This window comes from Myxine glutinosa, chromosome 14 (genome assembly GCF_964187855.1).
Source record: "Myxine glutinosa chromosome 14, kmMyxGlut1.1, whole genome shotgun sequence".
Taxonomy (NCBI): domain Eukaryota; kingdom Metazoa; phylum Chordata; class Myxini; order Myxiniformes; family Myxinidae; genus Myxine; species Myxine glutinosa.
In genome coordinates, this window is record NC_136274.1 from 30,991,209 (window position 1) to 31,005,021 (window position 13,813).

Sequence of the window (13,813 nt, forward strand, 5' to 3'; positions counted from 1 at the left end):
GTCCCGGGAGGCACGTGTACCTCAGTATTATGGAAGTGGAAATTATATTTGGGATTGCTGACAGATGCGTTAGAGAGATGTGAAGAGCTCGTTTTCTACATTTTATAAAAAATAACTATGTCGATCGTTATGCAATTACACCTGCATTTTTAGTCCCGCCCATTGTCGTGCAATCCAATCAGAAGCGTGTCCAGTTACCAAGTTTCTTGTCGATCGCTCACTAAGTGGCTTAAGCACTCAAGCAAGCAGTCCATTCGAAACCGTTGATAAGGAACGGCTGGCTTGGCAAGCGCTAGCTAGCCGCTTGGTAACTGAACACACACACCTCAGCAGCAATCTGTTTCACCTGATTTTATCTTCCATAAACCCCAAACCGTAAACAACAACTCAACAATCAACATCGAAAGTTGCGGCAACTTTGGAATAAATCTTCGTTACGTGGAGTCGAATTGGTTTCATCGTTAATACACTTTGCAGAAACTTTTGCACAATCGTAGTTCAGTGCACGGTACTTACCGAACGAGGAGATTGAACCCCAGACGTCGAATTCGTGATCAAATCGCCACTGACCCGAGATCTCGATCTTCGCCGTTCGATCTTCACCGTCTCCGCCGATCTCTCATCCCCAGAGCGCTCGCGCTCTCAATCTCTTCACATCCGTTAACTCGCTCTTCTTCCTCCTTTAAAAGTTTGATTAATGCAACAGTTTTCTGCTCGCAAAGTAAACATCACCTCAGCACATCCCCAACAAAAATCTCCATTACCAGGATAAAAGCTTCAGACATGAACATTTAATTTACTTGTTGTCTCTTCTTTGGAAACAGTCTCATTTGTACTCGCTGTTCAGAGAATGCAATTGTGGCTTGTGTGATTCACGACAATAATAGGCGGTGTATTTGAAAAAGACGAATGTGATGTTGCACCCCTTTTCACGTCGTCTAGTTGTTCATTAACGGTGGATAAAACGAAGACTTGGAAAGTTGTGAAACGCTGACACATTCCGTTCCTCTTTGTTTCGAAGTGCCGAATGTGAACGGTTAATTTCCAGAGAAAAAAAAACTTGTTTACCCTCCACCCCTTCCTACTTCCAAGCATTCCCCAAACTATCACTCCTTCCAAGCATTCCCCAAACTATCCCTCATTCCCCAACCTCCCTCCAAGCACTCCCCAAATCATCCCTCATTCCCCAACCCATCTTTCCCTAAAAACATTCCCCAAATCATCCCATTCCCCCAACCTTCCTCCAAGCACTCCCCAACCTCCCTCCAAGCACTCCCCAAATCATCCCTCATTCCCCCAACCCATCTTTCCCTCAAAGCATTCCCCAAATCAGCCCTCATTCCCCACCCCATCATTCCTTCCAAGCATTCCCCATCCCATCCCCCCTCCAAACCATCCCTCATTCCCCACCCCATCATTCCTTCCAAGCATTCCCCATCCCATCCCCCCTCCAAACCATCCCTCAACCCATCCATCCAAGCATTCCTCACACCATCCCTCATTCTCCAACCTCCCTCCAAGCACTCCCCAAATCATCCCTCATTCCCCAACCTCCCTCCAAGCACTCCCCAAACCACTCCTCATTCCCCAACCTCCCTCCAAGCACTCCCCAAATCATCCCTCAACCCATCCATCCAAGCATTCCTCACACCATCCCTCATTCCCGAACCTCCCTCCAAGCACTCCCCCATATCATTCCTCAATCACCAACACATCTTTCCCTCCAAGCATTCTCCAACACATTTTTCCTTCCAAGCATTCCCCAAACCATCCCTCCTTCCCCAAACCATCCTCCATTCCCCAACCTCCCTCCAAGCACTCCCCAAATCATCCCTCACTCCCCAATCCATCCCTCCTTCCCTAAACCATTCCTCCTTCCACGCATTCCCCAAACCATCCCTCATTCCCGAACCTCCCTCCAAGCATTCCCCACCCCATCATTCTTTCCAAGCATTCCCCAAATCCTCCCTCATTCCTCAACCCATTCCTCCCTCCAAGCATTTCCCATTCCCCAAACCAACACGTCTTTCCCTCCAAGCATTCCCCAAATCATCCCTCCTTCCCTAAACCACCCTTCTTTCCCCACACCATCCCTCATTCCCCAAACCATTTCTCATTCCCCAAATCAGCCCTCATTCCCCACCCCATCATTCCTTCCAAGCATTCCCCAAACCATCCTTCATTCCTCAACTCCTCCCTCCAAGCATTCCCCAAGCCATCCCTAATTCCCAAACCTCCCTCCAAGCACTCCCCAAATAATTCATTATTCCCCACCCCATCATTTCTTCCAAGCATTCCCTGACCCATCCCTCCAACCAATCACTCTTCCTCCAAGCATTCCCCCAACACATCCCTCCTTCAAATCATTCCCCAACTCTTCCTCACTCCAAAAATTCCACAACCCACTCCCCCCTTCCAAGAATTCCCCACCCCCTCCTTCAAATCATTCCCCAACCCTTTCTTCCAAGATTTACCCAACCCAACCCTCCTTCCAAGCATTCCCTACCCATCCTTCTACCACCCCCCCCCCCCAACCCTTACCTCTCCCCCTCCAAGCATTCCCAAACCCTTCCCTCTCCAATCTTTTCCTTCCTTTGAGCATTCCCTTATAAGGCTTCCCTCCCACTCCACACATTTTCAATCTTTCACTCGCACTACATACTTACACTCCCATCATCTGCATATTACATTGCGGATTTCTTGACACACCCACCCGACAAATCTCACACACACCATGTACACATCTTTCCGAATCGAATATTAAATCAACTGAGCTGGACTCAGCTGATCTCAGACACTAACTTGGTGGACAGCATTTCCTCTACTCCACTGGAACCACAACTTTACTGACCTCCTGCGTCTCCATCAAAACACTCGAAGCATCTCCAGCATGGAGAGTGGCAGTGACTTTTGAAGGACACGATACGACATGATTAGTAACGAGGGCAACATCAGAATCCACAAAAAAAAAAGAAAAAAAAGTAAACTTTAAAAAACATACTCGACATTTTAACTCAAAACTTTTACACACCAGCCAATGTCAAAACTTTAATGATTGGGAGTACAGGTTCCAGAACTGTCTCTTGCAAAAGGCATAATTTAAGCATTTTGGCTAAAGGGCAGATAAAATGACCAAAGCAAGAGTTTCCAAAAAAAACCATTAAAAGTACAAGCTAGCTGACACATAACCTCGTTTTACGTCAAAAGTTGTTCGTTGCAACATTGCAAGCGCCCGTTTCCCATTCACCGAAAAGGGGTGACAAGCCGCCACTGCACTGGAGTGTACAAAATGCCGTTTATTAACATTCAAGACGTGGGTAGAACAGGATTTCAAAAGAAAAAAAAAAATAATAGAAAAACAAAGGAAGGTAGATACAAAACATCATACAGGGTTCATATGAGCCTTCCAAAAGCATGTCAGTGTTTGTTCCCCACCAAATCAAAACCGCAATCACAACTGCTGTTCATCCCCCACGAAAACATTTCGGCCACGAATAAGCGCACTGGTAGCAAAGCAGAGGAAGGTAACCTGTAATGCATGGCTGTTTTGTTCTCAATACACCTGTTTGGTAGGGAGATGGACAACGAAGATGCCACCGGGGAGGGGGGGAAAAAACAAAAAGAGGGGCAAAAAACAAACAAAAAGGGGCAAAAAACAAAAAAAGGGGCAACAAAGTGGGAGTAAAGGGGGAAAAAAAACAAAAAAAGGGTGCAAAAAGGGGGGTAAAGGGAAAAAAATAAAAAGTGAGATGTCCGACGGGTGGAACACCAGCATCCTGGCAGCTCGTAGGAAACGCTCGCATTGACAGGTCACGAGTTTCGAGATGAAAGGGTAAATTAAATCTACAATTGTCCAAAGCCTCAAATAATATATATACTGTATATGTACACACACGTACACGCACAAAAACCGTGAAACCCACCACTACCCGGTTAGTCATTTACGGACGGGGATTACGGTGAGGGTAAAAGCAAAGAAGAAGAGGCTAGGTTAGGTTAGGCAAATCAAAGCTGCTCGAAGCGACCGACGTGAGGGGAAACCATTTTGTATGACGAGAACTACGTAGAGCCCGTGGGAGTTAGGAGTGAGACGGCACGAGACGACATCGTCGCTAAATTCAATTCTACAATCTTAGCACCAAAATGCTTCTTGCTAATTCAGAAAATAAAGAGCTACACTGAATCGTCGACAATAAAAAATAAAGCGAAAAACTTTCCACACAAACACGCACACACAGTGTCAAAGAACAAAATATCTTTCTTTAGAAACGAGTTGCTTATTTTTGTCCATCGGAAACCTCAGCTGGAAAATTGGAGCAAAGTTTTTAATGACACGCTCAGAAGGGGTGGCTCACAGCCGAGCGAGACGAGGAAGGTTCAAATCCAAGAAGGGGACAGACCGGCAAAAATGGATGGCAAGGTGGGGTCGATGAATAGCACAGTGAGAAATATTTGCAGGAGGAAATGAAGGGAAAGGTAAGGGCAAAAGGAAAAGATGATCATGGAGGGAGGAATCCATGGCGTTACACAAGTTGTGAAGCTCGTTATTTCTTCTTGACGGCATTTCGGGGCGGCGTCATTGGCCGGTTTGCTGCAATGCCCGTATATGGATATTTTTTCTTCTCTGCTGGCTTGAGGATCTGGCGCAACGCAAAAGAAAAAAACAAACAAAAAAAATTATTCCCACAGCAACCGCAACCTAAACGTCTCAAAGGCCTCTCCCACCAAAATTGAATAGCATCAAAGGGCAAAAACATCCCAAAAGCATTCGCTACCTGAAAGGAGCACATCAGGGTTTCGTCCACACTCATCATGGCACCTGCGTTGTCAAACTCTCCGCAGTAGTTTGGCGCCGAGAACAGCGTTACCAATTGACGTTTGGCGAAGAACTCGTAACCGTCTTCCACCACCTAGAGAGACGACAGTCGAGTCGTTAGTCCTGACTGAGAATGAAGGTCTGCTCGAGTAGTTCTAGTCACTGGTCATCTCGACTGGCAGTTGACCCACCTGATGTGCACGGCAGATGAGATCAAGGTCGTGCTTGTGCAAGAACTTGGCCACGACCTCTGCACCGAAAGTAAAAGACACACCGCGATCGTTTTCTCCCCAACCGAGGGTATCCTTGTCTGGATCAGACCAGAGCAGGTCGCAGAGCAGGCCTTGGTCTGGCACGTCTGTTGGCCGCATTATCCTGCGGATCTGCTCCATGGATTGCAGGTCTGGTGAGAGACCTGGAGAAGAACAAGTTGTTCGGGAGACCATCGAGGTTCGACGTGCAATCCAATAAAACTGCTCATCGTGTGTTTTACGGCGGAACTGCGGTGTGTGGAAAATTACCGCCATGACAGCAAAATATCTTCTCATCGACAATAGCGGCGATGGGCAGGCAGTTGAAGCAGTCCGTGAAGGTTTTCCACAGCTTTATGTTGTAACGACGTTTGCCTGTCAAAGCACCAAACACACAAGTTCAAACTTTAGTAACTCACCAAAGCCACATAAACCCATGACTAATGTTACCCTTCAGGTCTCGAAAGGCTCTGCCACTGGGCCAAAGGCATCGGTGCTTGGGTCCTCCAAACATGCTCGGATGAGTTTGGCATTCCAGCTTCTCCTCGTCAGACCCTTTTAAGAAGGTCCTCTTCCAGGTTCCATCTGGAAGGTGGACAACGTCCATTCAATCCCCAAAAACCAATCAACCTAATTAGACCCATGAGCCAACTTCTCAATGTATGACAGGTCATGGAATTGACGATGACATCAGCAGAATTTGGCTGCTAAGCCAGAGTTACGAGTTGTTCGTATTCGTAACTGGAGCACATCCTGTGTAGACCAGAGGACAGTGAAGCAATCTGCCGCGAGACGCCCTAAAGGCAGTGCCTTGCAACAGGTGTACCTTGTGTCCCGAATGTGATGCAGTACTTTAATCAGAGGAAGACAAAGAACATCAGTGTTTTATTTCAAGCTAATGCTGTATTCTGACTTATCAAGTACAACCAAGAGGCCTTGTCTGAAGACAAACCTCGTGTGGCTCATTTCACCGTAGAACCGATCATGACACTCGTGCCAAATGAAAGTTCGGGCTTTCAATTACTCACTTGATCGCTTCTCGGGAAGCAGTTTGAAATAAATTATTTGATTACCCTGTGATCTTTAATGACGTATTTGAGAGGCGTTTTGAAAAACAAGACCGAAAGTCTAACGGCGGCGTAGCTGGGCTTGTTTGATACTTTAGTTGGAGGATCGTATGACCTGGGTGGATACCAGTTAGCAAATAATGTAAATATTAAATTATTTTGTACTCTAAGTCTCTAAGATGCCTGTCACCATGGAAACGAAGAGATACGTGTGGTCTATATTCTATATGTTTGTCAGTTAGTCAACACATCAAAGTGACCTCAGCAACCATCCCGACACACACCACTATGTGCGTTACGGAATGAGGCGTTTTACGGCGGCCCGCCGGCCGGAGTGCAAATCATGCCACCAACCTCCTTGAGAGAGGACCCAGTGAGTTGGTACTCATTTTGCCGACATCGGAAGGATGACATGTTGAGTCAACCCCACCTGGTGTTAATCAGCTAACCGGGATTCGAACTTGGGTCCCGAGGATCCCAAGCCCTCCACCCTAACCGTTAAGCCAACACTAGACTTAGGGTGGTTGGAGGCAGTCATAAGAAATGCTTCAATGTTCGAAGAGCCCTTAATCAAAGTTTTAATTACATATGATCTGGGGGGCATGCACCCCACCACCCCTTCCTCCCCCCATCATATATCATCAACTTGTCATAATTTCAGTTCCCCCCAATCATAAAGTGTGATGATTTGCCCCAACCAGGTATATGACGTAATATATGAACGTTCCCTAAAGGGTGTTGAAAGAAACATAACTGGCAAAGCCAAATGGCATTACATTCTACCTTTCCGAAGCGTAATTGTCGGCTATAAAACTCACCCAATTTGTAGGATAAATATGTGAGGGGCATACATACATACATACGGCGAGACAAACGCTGTAAACACAGGAACCAAACATCTATGCCGTAAAAAAGCATTTGTTTAATCGCGAATTTGCCAGTTCTAAAAGCCTCATTGCGAGTTCGAAGAAGAGGAAGAAGCACTAATGTATGGTTTATTCACACAGCAGTTTGAAGAGAAACATTTATTATTCTACGACAGTAGAAACCCTTTAGGACACACAACAGCACACAAAATTACATAAACAGTAGATATTTTGCGAAGCAATATAAAAATATATAAAACTACACAGAAGGAACCCACAAACAACAACAACCACAGCCACGATAACAATCCGAGTGTTATGAAAGATCCTTATTTTCACGTGTTTTACTTCATGTGCTTCACGTGTTTGTTTGTGTTTCACGCTGAATGAAGAACGTAAAGGTAGAGCAGGCAGATTGTGACACATGACAGGTTCAACGATATGTCCAGCCTGAATGGCATAGGAATCAAAATGGTGGTGTGTGGAGTCAGCTGTCGTACCACCCGAATGACATCAAATCACCCCGTCATGTGACCAGATCCTCAGCTCTGATTGGTGTACGTTTGAGGGGACATTACATACATACGGATGGACAGACAAACACTGTTCTGGACAGCTTTACCCTATGGACTATGTCATAAAAAATGTTTTCAAGTTTATAATCTCCTTCATGGACTAAATGGTGGTTCGGATTTTCATCCATAATAAAACTTCTAATTAATTTAACGGACTACGTTAGTTATAATTTGCTCATCTTGGTGGAAAAAGGTGATATATTAACCTTCCTTCCAATGACTAGTGTGTGATGAAAATACAATACACAATGGCATGGTAAATGGTGGTTCGGTGTTCTGCGAGGCTCGAGGAAACTCGTAAACATACCGGGAAGTACAAAAACATGTATGTACGTATGTATGTACATACACACACACATACATACATACATACATACATACATACATACATACATACATACATACATACATATATATATATATATATATATATATATATATATATATATATATATATATATATATATATATATATATATATATATATATATATATATATATATATACACACACACAAATACATACAGTCACGTGAAAAAGTAAGTACACCCCATGTAAAGTTTTGACTTTTTCAACATATTTCAACATACAGCTATTTGATCTTCATTTCAACAATATTGATAGATAAAGGTGATATAATATAACAAATATCATGAAACATTTACATTTTGTCGTCCATTGTATAATTTAAATAAACATAAATGCAAATTTCGCATGTGGAATAAGTAAGTACACCCCTACATTTATCACTACTTCAAATACCTAAAATTAGAATCAGGTGCACCAGCTCAGGTGCAAATGATTAGAACATCGTTAGAGAGGATCTTGGAGGAACCTGTCTTATTTAAACCTCAGACATTTAGTTTGGTTTGCTCTTTGTTGTTGAAGTGTGCGGCGTCACCATGCCTAGATCAAAAGAGCTCTCTGAGGCCTTCAGAAAGAAGGTTATAGATGCCTACGAGTCTGGGAAGGGATTTAAAAACATCTCCAAACAATTTGAAATCAATCATTCGACTGTCCGGAAGATCATCTACAAGTGGAGAAGATTCCAAACAACTGCCAACTTGTTCAGGCCAGGCCGCCCCAGCAAGTTCAGCCCGAGGACAGACTGCAAGATGCTGAAAGAAGCCTCGAAGAACCCCAGAATGTCATCACGGGACCGACAGGTAGCTCTTGCCACTGTTGATGTCAAAGTGCACGAGTCTACCATTAGAAAGAGGCTGCACAAATTTGATCTACATGGGAGGTGTGCCAGGAGGAAACCTTTGCTGTCCAGAAAGAACATCAGGGCAAGACTAAAGTTTGCCAATGAACACCTCGGCAAAGACCAGCACTTCTGGAACAATGTGCTCTGGACAGATGAGTCAAAGGTAGAGCTATTTGGCCACAGTACCAGAAGACATGTTTGGCGAAAACCAAAGACAGCATTTGACCACAAGAACCTGATACTAACTGTAAAGCATGGTGGTGGAAATATTATGGTTTGGGGCAGCTTTGCTGCATCAGGGCCTGGGCAGCTCACCATCATAGAATCCACTATGAATTCTTCATTGTACCAGAGGGTGCTTGAGGATAATGTGAGGCCATCTGTCGGAAAGTTGAAGCTCAACCGAAGGTGGACCTTGCAACATGACAATGACCCTAAACATACCAGTAAATCCACCAAGGAATGGCTGAAAAGAAAGAAATGGCGGGTTCTGGAATAGCCAAGTCAAAGCCCAGATCTAAATCCCATCGAGATGTTGTGGGGGGATTTGAAACGAGCTGTGCATGCAAGAAACCCCTCAAACATCGCACAGCTGAAAGAATTCTGCATGGAGGAGTGGGCAAAAATTTCTCCCAGTCGATGTCAGAGACTGGTAGACAGTTATAAGAAACGCCTACTTGAGGTTGTTTCTGCCAAAGGGGGCAATACCACCTATTAGAGCCAAGGGTGTACTTACTTTTTCCACATGCGAAATTTGCATTTATGTTTATTTAAATTATACAATGGACTACAAAATGTAAATGTTTCATGATATTTGTTATATTATATCACCTTTATCTATCAATATTAGTACAGTGGATAAGCTCTCAGATTTTAACAAATTGTGCATTTTTTGAGAAAAGCATGAAATTTCTAGCATAGTTAGTATATACCATAAGGTATATTTTCAGATGTGGAGGAAAGTCAGATTTGACCTCTGAGGACCGTGAGAGGTCAAATCCAAAATGGCCGCCAGTCCACCGGGTCTAATGTTCAAACGTGCTTATAGGTGTCATTTCCAACTAAATTGGGGATGCCCATTCATTTGGTGATACTTTTGAGATCGCCAGAACTCAAGGACATGCATTTAGGTCACGGTCAAGGTCAAATTACGTTAAATATCTATTTTTATGATCCTGCAGTTGGAACTGCTATTGGAAAAAGTTCATTTGAGCTTTTCAAACTTTATTTTTTCAGGTACAGGTATAGGTACAGAACACCCAAAGACCAGAAAGGATGAAAAAAAAGTGTTTACACTGCAAGGAATGATGCAATAACCTCTGAAAATATAACTGTAGTTAACCAAGTATGTCCACCAAAGCTTACATTAAATCAAGTGCAATGATGAAAATTGGTAATGATCTAAATCTAACAGTCTCCAGAACAGAAGCACAGTGTAGTTCACTTGAATGCAGCTTTGGCACACTTGCAGCGTCCAGTGCACCATTTCTTGCAGCCACAGTCGATCAATTCATGGCACGATTTTGATGCTTCAGGAAAAATGGTCCAAAGAGGCTGCCACCCAGTTGTCTCCTTTGTCCAGCCCCAGTCAGGTGGGTCTGGCATCTCTGGATCCATGACCAATGCCTGGTTACAACAGTTGGCCTGGTAGCAAGTGTGCTTGATGTGCTGCTTGAGTGTTGCCTGGGTTGGAGGAATGTTCTCTAGAGTTCTACACTTCTGTGTGAAGAGCTGTTTCCTGGCATCATTCACTTCCGTGCTCTCACTGGTTCTATCGTACATCAGCACCACAAATCGCTCTAGCAGTAACATTGAGCCTTCACTGGCCTCACTTGGCATGCCTAGGAGTTCATTGAAAGCATCATTCACCTCTGGGCATCCCCAATTTAGTTGGAAATGACACCTATAATGTTTTTCTACACTATTTGGTTCCAAAATTAAGCGCGTTTGAACATTAGAATCGGTGGACTGGTGGCCATTTTGGATTTGACCTCTCATGGTTCTCAGAGGTCAAATCTGACTTCCCTCCACATCTGAAAATAAACCTTATGGTATGCACTAACTATGTTAAAAATTTCATGCTTTTCTCATAAAATGCACAATTTTTGTGTTTATCTGCTGCACTATATTGTTGAGATGAAGATCAAATAGCTGTATGTTGAAATATGTTGAAAAAGTCAAAACTTTACATGGGGTGTACTTACTTTTTCAAGTGACTGTATATATATATATGATCCACCACGCGGTAACCCGGGTTGCCCCGTGATTTTTAATCATTTTACATAATTAATTAATCTATTTTAGGGGGAGTGTAACCTGGGTTCGTGTGATAGGAAAATCCTTTGTGTCACAGAGGATTTTCCTATCACGTGAACCTGGGTTACACTCCCCCTAAAATAGATTAGTTAATTATGTAAAATGAATAAAAATCACGGGGCAACCCGGGTTACACTCCCCCTAAAATAGATTAGTTAATTATGTAAAATGAATAAAAATCAGGGGGCAACCCGGGTTACCGCGTGGTGGATCATATATATATATATATATATATACATATATATATATATATATATATATATATATATATAATAATGGCCGTAGATGATTCTGTCTGTCTGTTGGGTGTCTGTCCGGGGTGTGGCTTACTCGGTTTGCAGAGTAGCTCCACCCATAGCTCCACCCATTCTGGGAGTGGCTTCATATAATTATAAACAAATATCCACCATTTTATTAACTCGCATAGCTTTGAGGCCTGTTTTGTAGGCCCGTGGTGTCTTGCTCTCTCTCCCAGTTTTATTTCAAATCAAATTCGATATATCATTTCATTTTTCACAGTCGCTAACATAGTTTTAGACTCGGTTGAAAAAAAACGGGAAGAAAATCCGATGAAAGTTGCCGTTTATAGAACGAAATGAATTCTCAAACGCCTGTAACTTCAAGGCCATTGAGTCTCTCTCACGCCTTTATCTCCAATCTAACTCACCATATGATTTCATTTTTATCGATGGTTTCAGACTCGGTGTCAGCAATAATTGAGAACATTCCACACACGCGGGAAAATGCAGAGATATATTTTTTAAAATCGCGTCATGGTGTATCATACACCGCAACGCAACGTGTCAATATATATTAAAAATTCGCTTTTGCTTTTCCGTTAAGATATATTACTTTTTCGTTTGATGACAGTCGTCACAAAAACGTCAACAATGATGCCGACATATATTTCTTCGTTTTTATTTCATTCAACATTATTAGCCGGAAGTAAAATATGTTTCAGGAAATTACCGAGATATTTCTTCGTTTTTTTTATTAGTTATGTGCGCATACACTTTAAATAGGTTTATTTGAAATCTTTAATTTTCCACAATATAATTTACTTGCCATTTATCATTTGATGATTACGAGACACTTCCTCTTGAGGATCGTGACAATTCATGCGCTGCGTGGAAACTTCTATTTCCAAAATGAATGAGACGATCGATGAAGAACGCAGACTTGAACAGGATGTAGCAAGAAAGCGAATGAGACGGGCGAACGTGTCCGTCGACGAACGTCAATGCAAACTTGCGGGGTCACCCGTGGGAATCCCACGGGCATGGATGTGTGTGACATTTCGACATATTGAGTTAGATGCTGCACATTCATTTTTACAAAATGGTTACTGGCAAGTCATCAGATCCAGAAATGGTGTAATGAACACAATTTATTTACGCGCAAGCAAGAAAGCAAGACGGCCCGATTTCCGATTCCGACGGGCGAGACGGGCCGAGGGGCCGAGGGGCCGAGGGGCGAGACGGGCCGATTTGGATCAAGAAAAAGAACGAGACGGGAGAAAAACGAGAGAAATGAGACGGGGAAAGCCGATTGGAGAGGCGAGTGAGGAGCGATTGGAGAGGCGAGTGAGGAGCGATTGGAGAGGCGAGTGAGGAGCGATTGGAGAGGCGAGTGAGGAGCGATTGGAGAGGCGAGTGAGGAGCGATTGGAGGCGAGTGAGGAGCGATTGGAGAGGCGAGTGAGGAGCAATTGGAGAGGCGAGTGAGGAGCGATTGGAGAGGCGAGTGACGAGCGATTGGAGAGGCGAGTGACGAGCGATTGGAGAGGCGAGTGACGAGCGATTGGAGAGGCAAGTGACGAGCGATTGGAGAGGCGAGTGAGGAGCGATTGGAGAGGCAAGTGAGGAGCGATTGGAGAGGCGAGTGAGGAGCGATTGGAGAGGCGAGTGAGGAGCGATTGGAGAGGAGAGTGAGGGATTGGAGAGGAGAGGAGTGTGAGGGATTGGAGAGGTGAGGAGTGCTAGGTGGAGAGAGGAGAGTGTCAGGTGGAGAGAGGAGAGTGTCAGGTGGACAGAGGAGAGTGTCAGGTGGAGAGGAGTAAGGGGTCACATATTATGTGAAATAAATAAATTGTGTTCATTACACCATTTCTGGATCTGATGAATTGCCAGTAACCATTTTGAATGTGCAGCATCTAACTCAATATGTCGAAATGTCCCACGGGTGACCCCACTATATTTCTTCGTTTTTATTTCATTCAACATTATTATCCGGAAGTAAAGGTTCACATGTTCATTTCACGTGTGCAAAAACAAACTCAATTTCACGTGTGCATGGACATGAAACACAGACGGGAAATTGCTAAGAGATATTTCGTTCGAAGCAATTCTACACCGCCCAAATAAAATATTTCACCGATACACCGAGCGAATTTCAGCGAATTTCAGCGAATTTCACCGAGTTTCAGGAAATTACCCAGAGATATTTCTTCGTTTTTATTTCATTAGTTACTAGCAGAAGTACTCAGCGTTGCCGGGTGGGGGAGGGGGGAAGGGCACGTACACTTTAAACATGTATATACATGTGGGATGTGGGATATATACATGTGGGACGTGTGTGTGTGTGTGTGTGCGTGTGCATATATGTGTGTGTGTGTGTGTGTGCGTGTGCATATATGTGTGTGTGTGTGTGTGTGTGTGTGTGTGTGTGTGTGTGTGTGTGTGTGTGTGTGTGTGTGTGTGTGTGCGTGCGTGCATAT

General features: G+C 43.9%; 1 protein-coding gene across 2 annotated transcripts in view; it reads right to left on the reverse strand.

The window, feature by feature from the left end:
- Window positions 1-3,035: 3,035 nt before the first annotated feature.
- The window catches only part of PPP1CC (protein phosphatase 1 catalytic subunit gamma), a 44,771-nt gene continuing 33,993 nt past the window's right edge, over window positions 3,036-13,813 (reverse strand). For both annotated transcript variants that reach the window (XM_068135454.2, XM_068135453.2), the window contains exons 5-8: window positions 5,338-5,442; window positions 5,008-5,231; window positions 4,776-4,910; window positions 3,036-4,640 (exon numbers count right to left, since the gene is read on the reverse strand). In XM_068135454.2, the coding sequence (XP_067991555.1) occupies window positions 4,545-4,640; window positions 4,776-4,910; window positions 5,008-5,231; window positions 5,338-5,442 (560 nt within the window). In that variant the 3' untranslated portion in view covers window positions 3,036-4,544. The remainder of the gene's footprint in view (window positions 4,641-4,775; window positions 4,911-5,007; window positions 5,232-5,337; window positions 5,443-13,813) is intronic.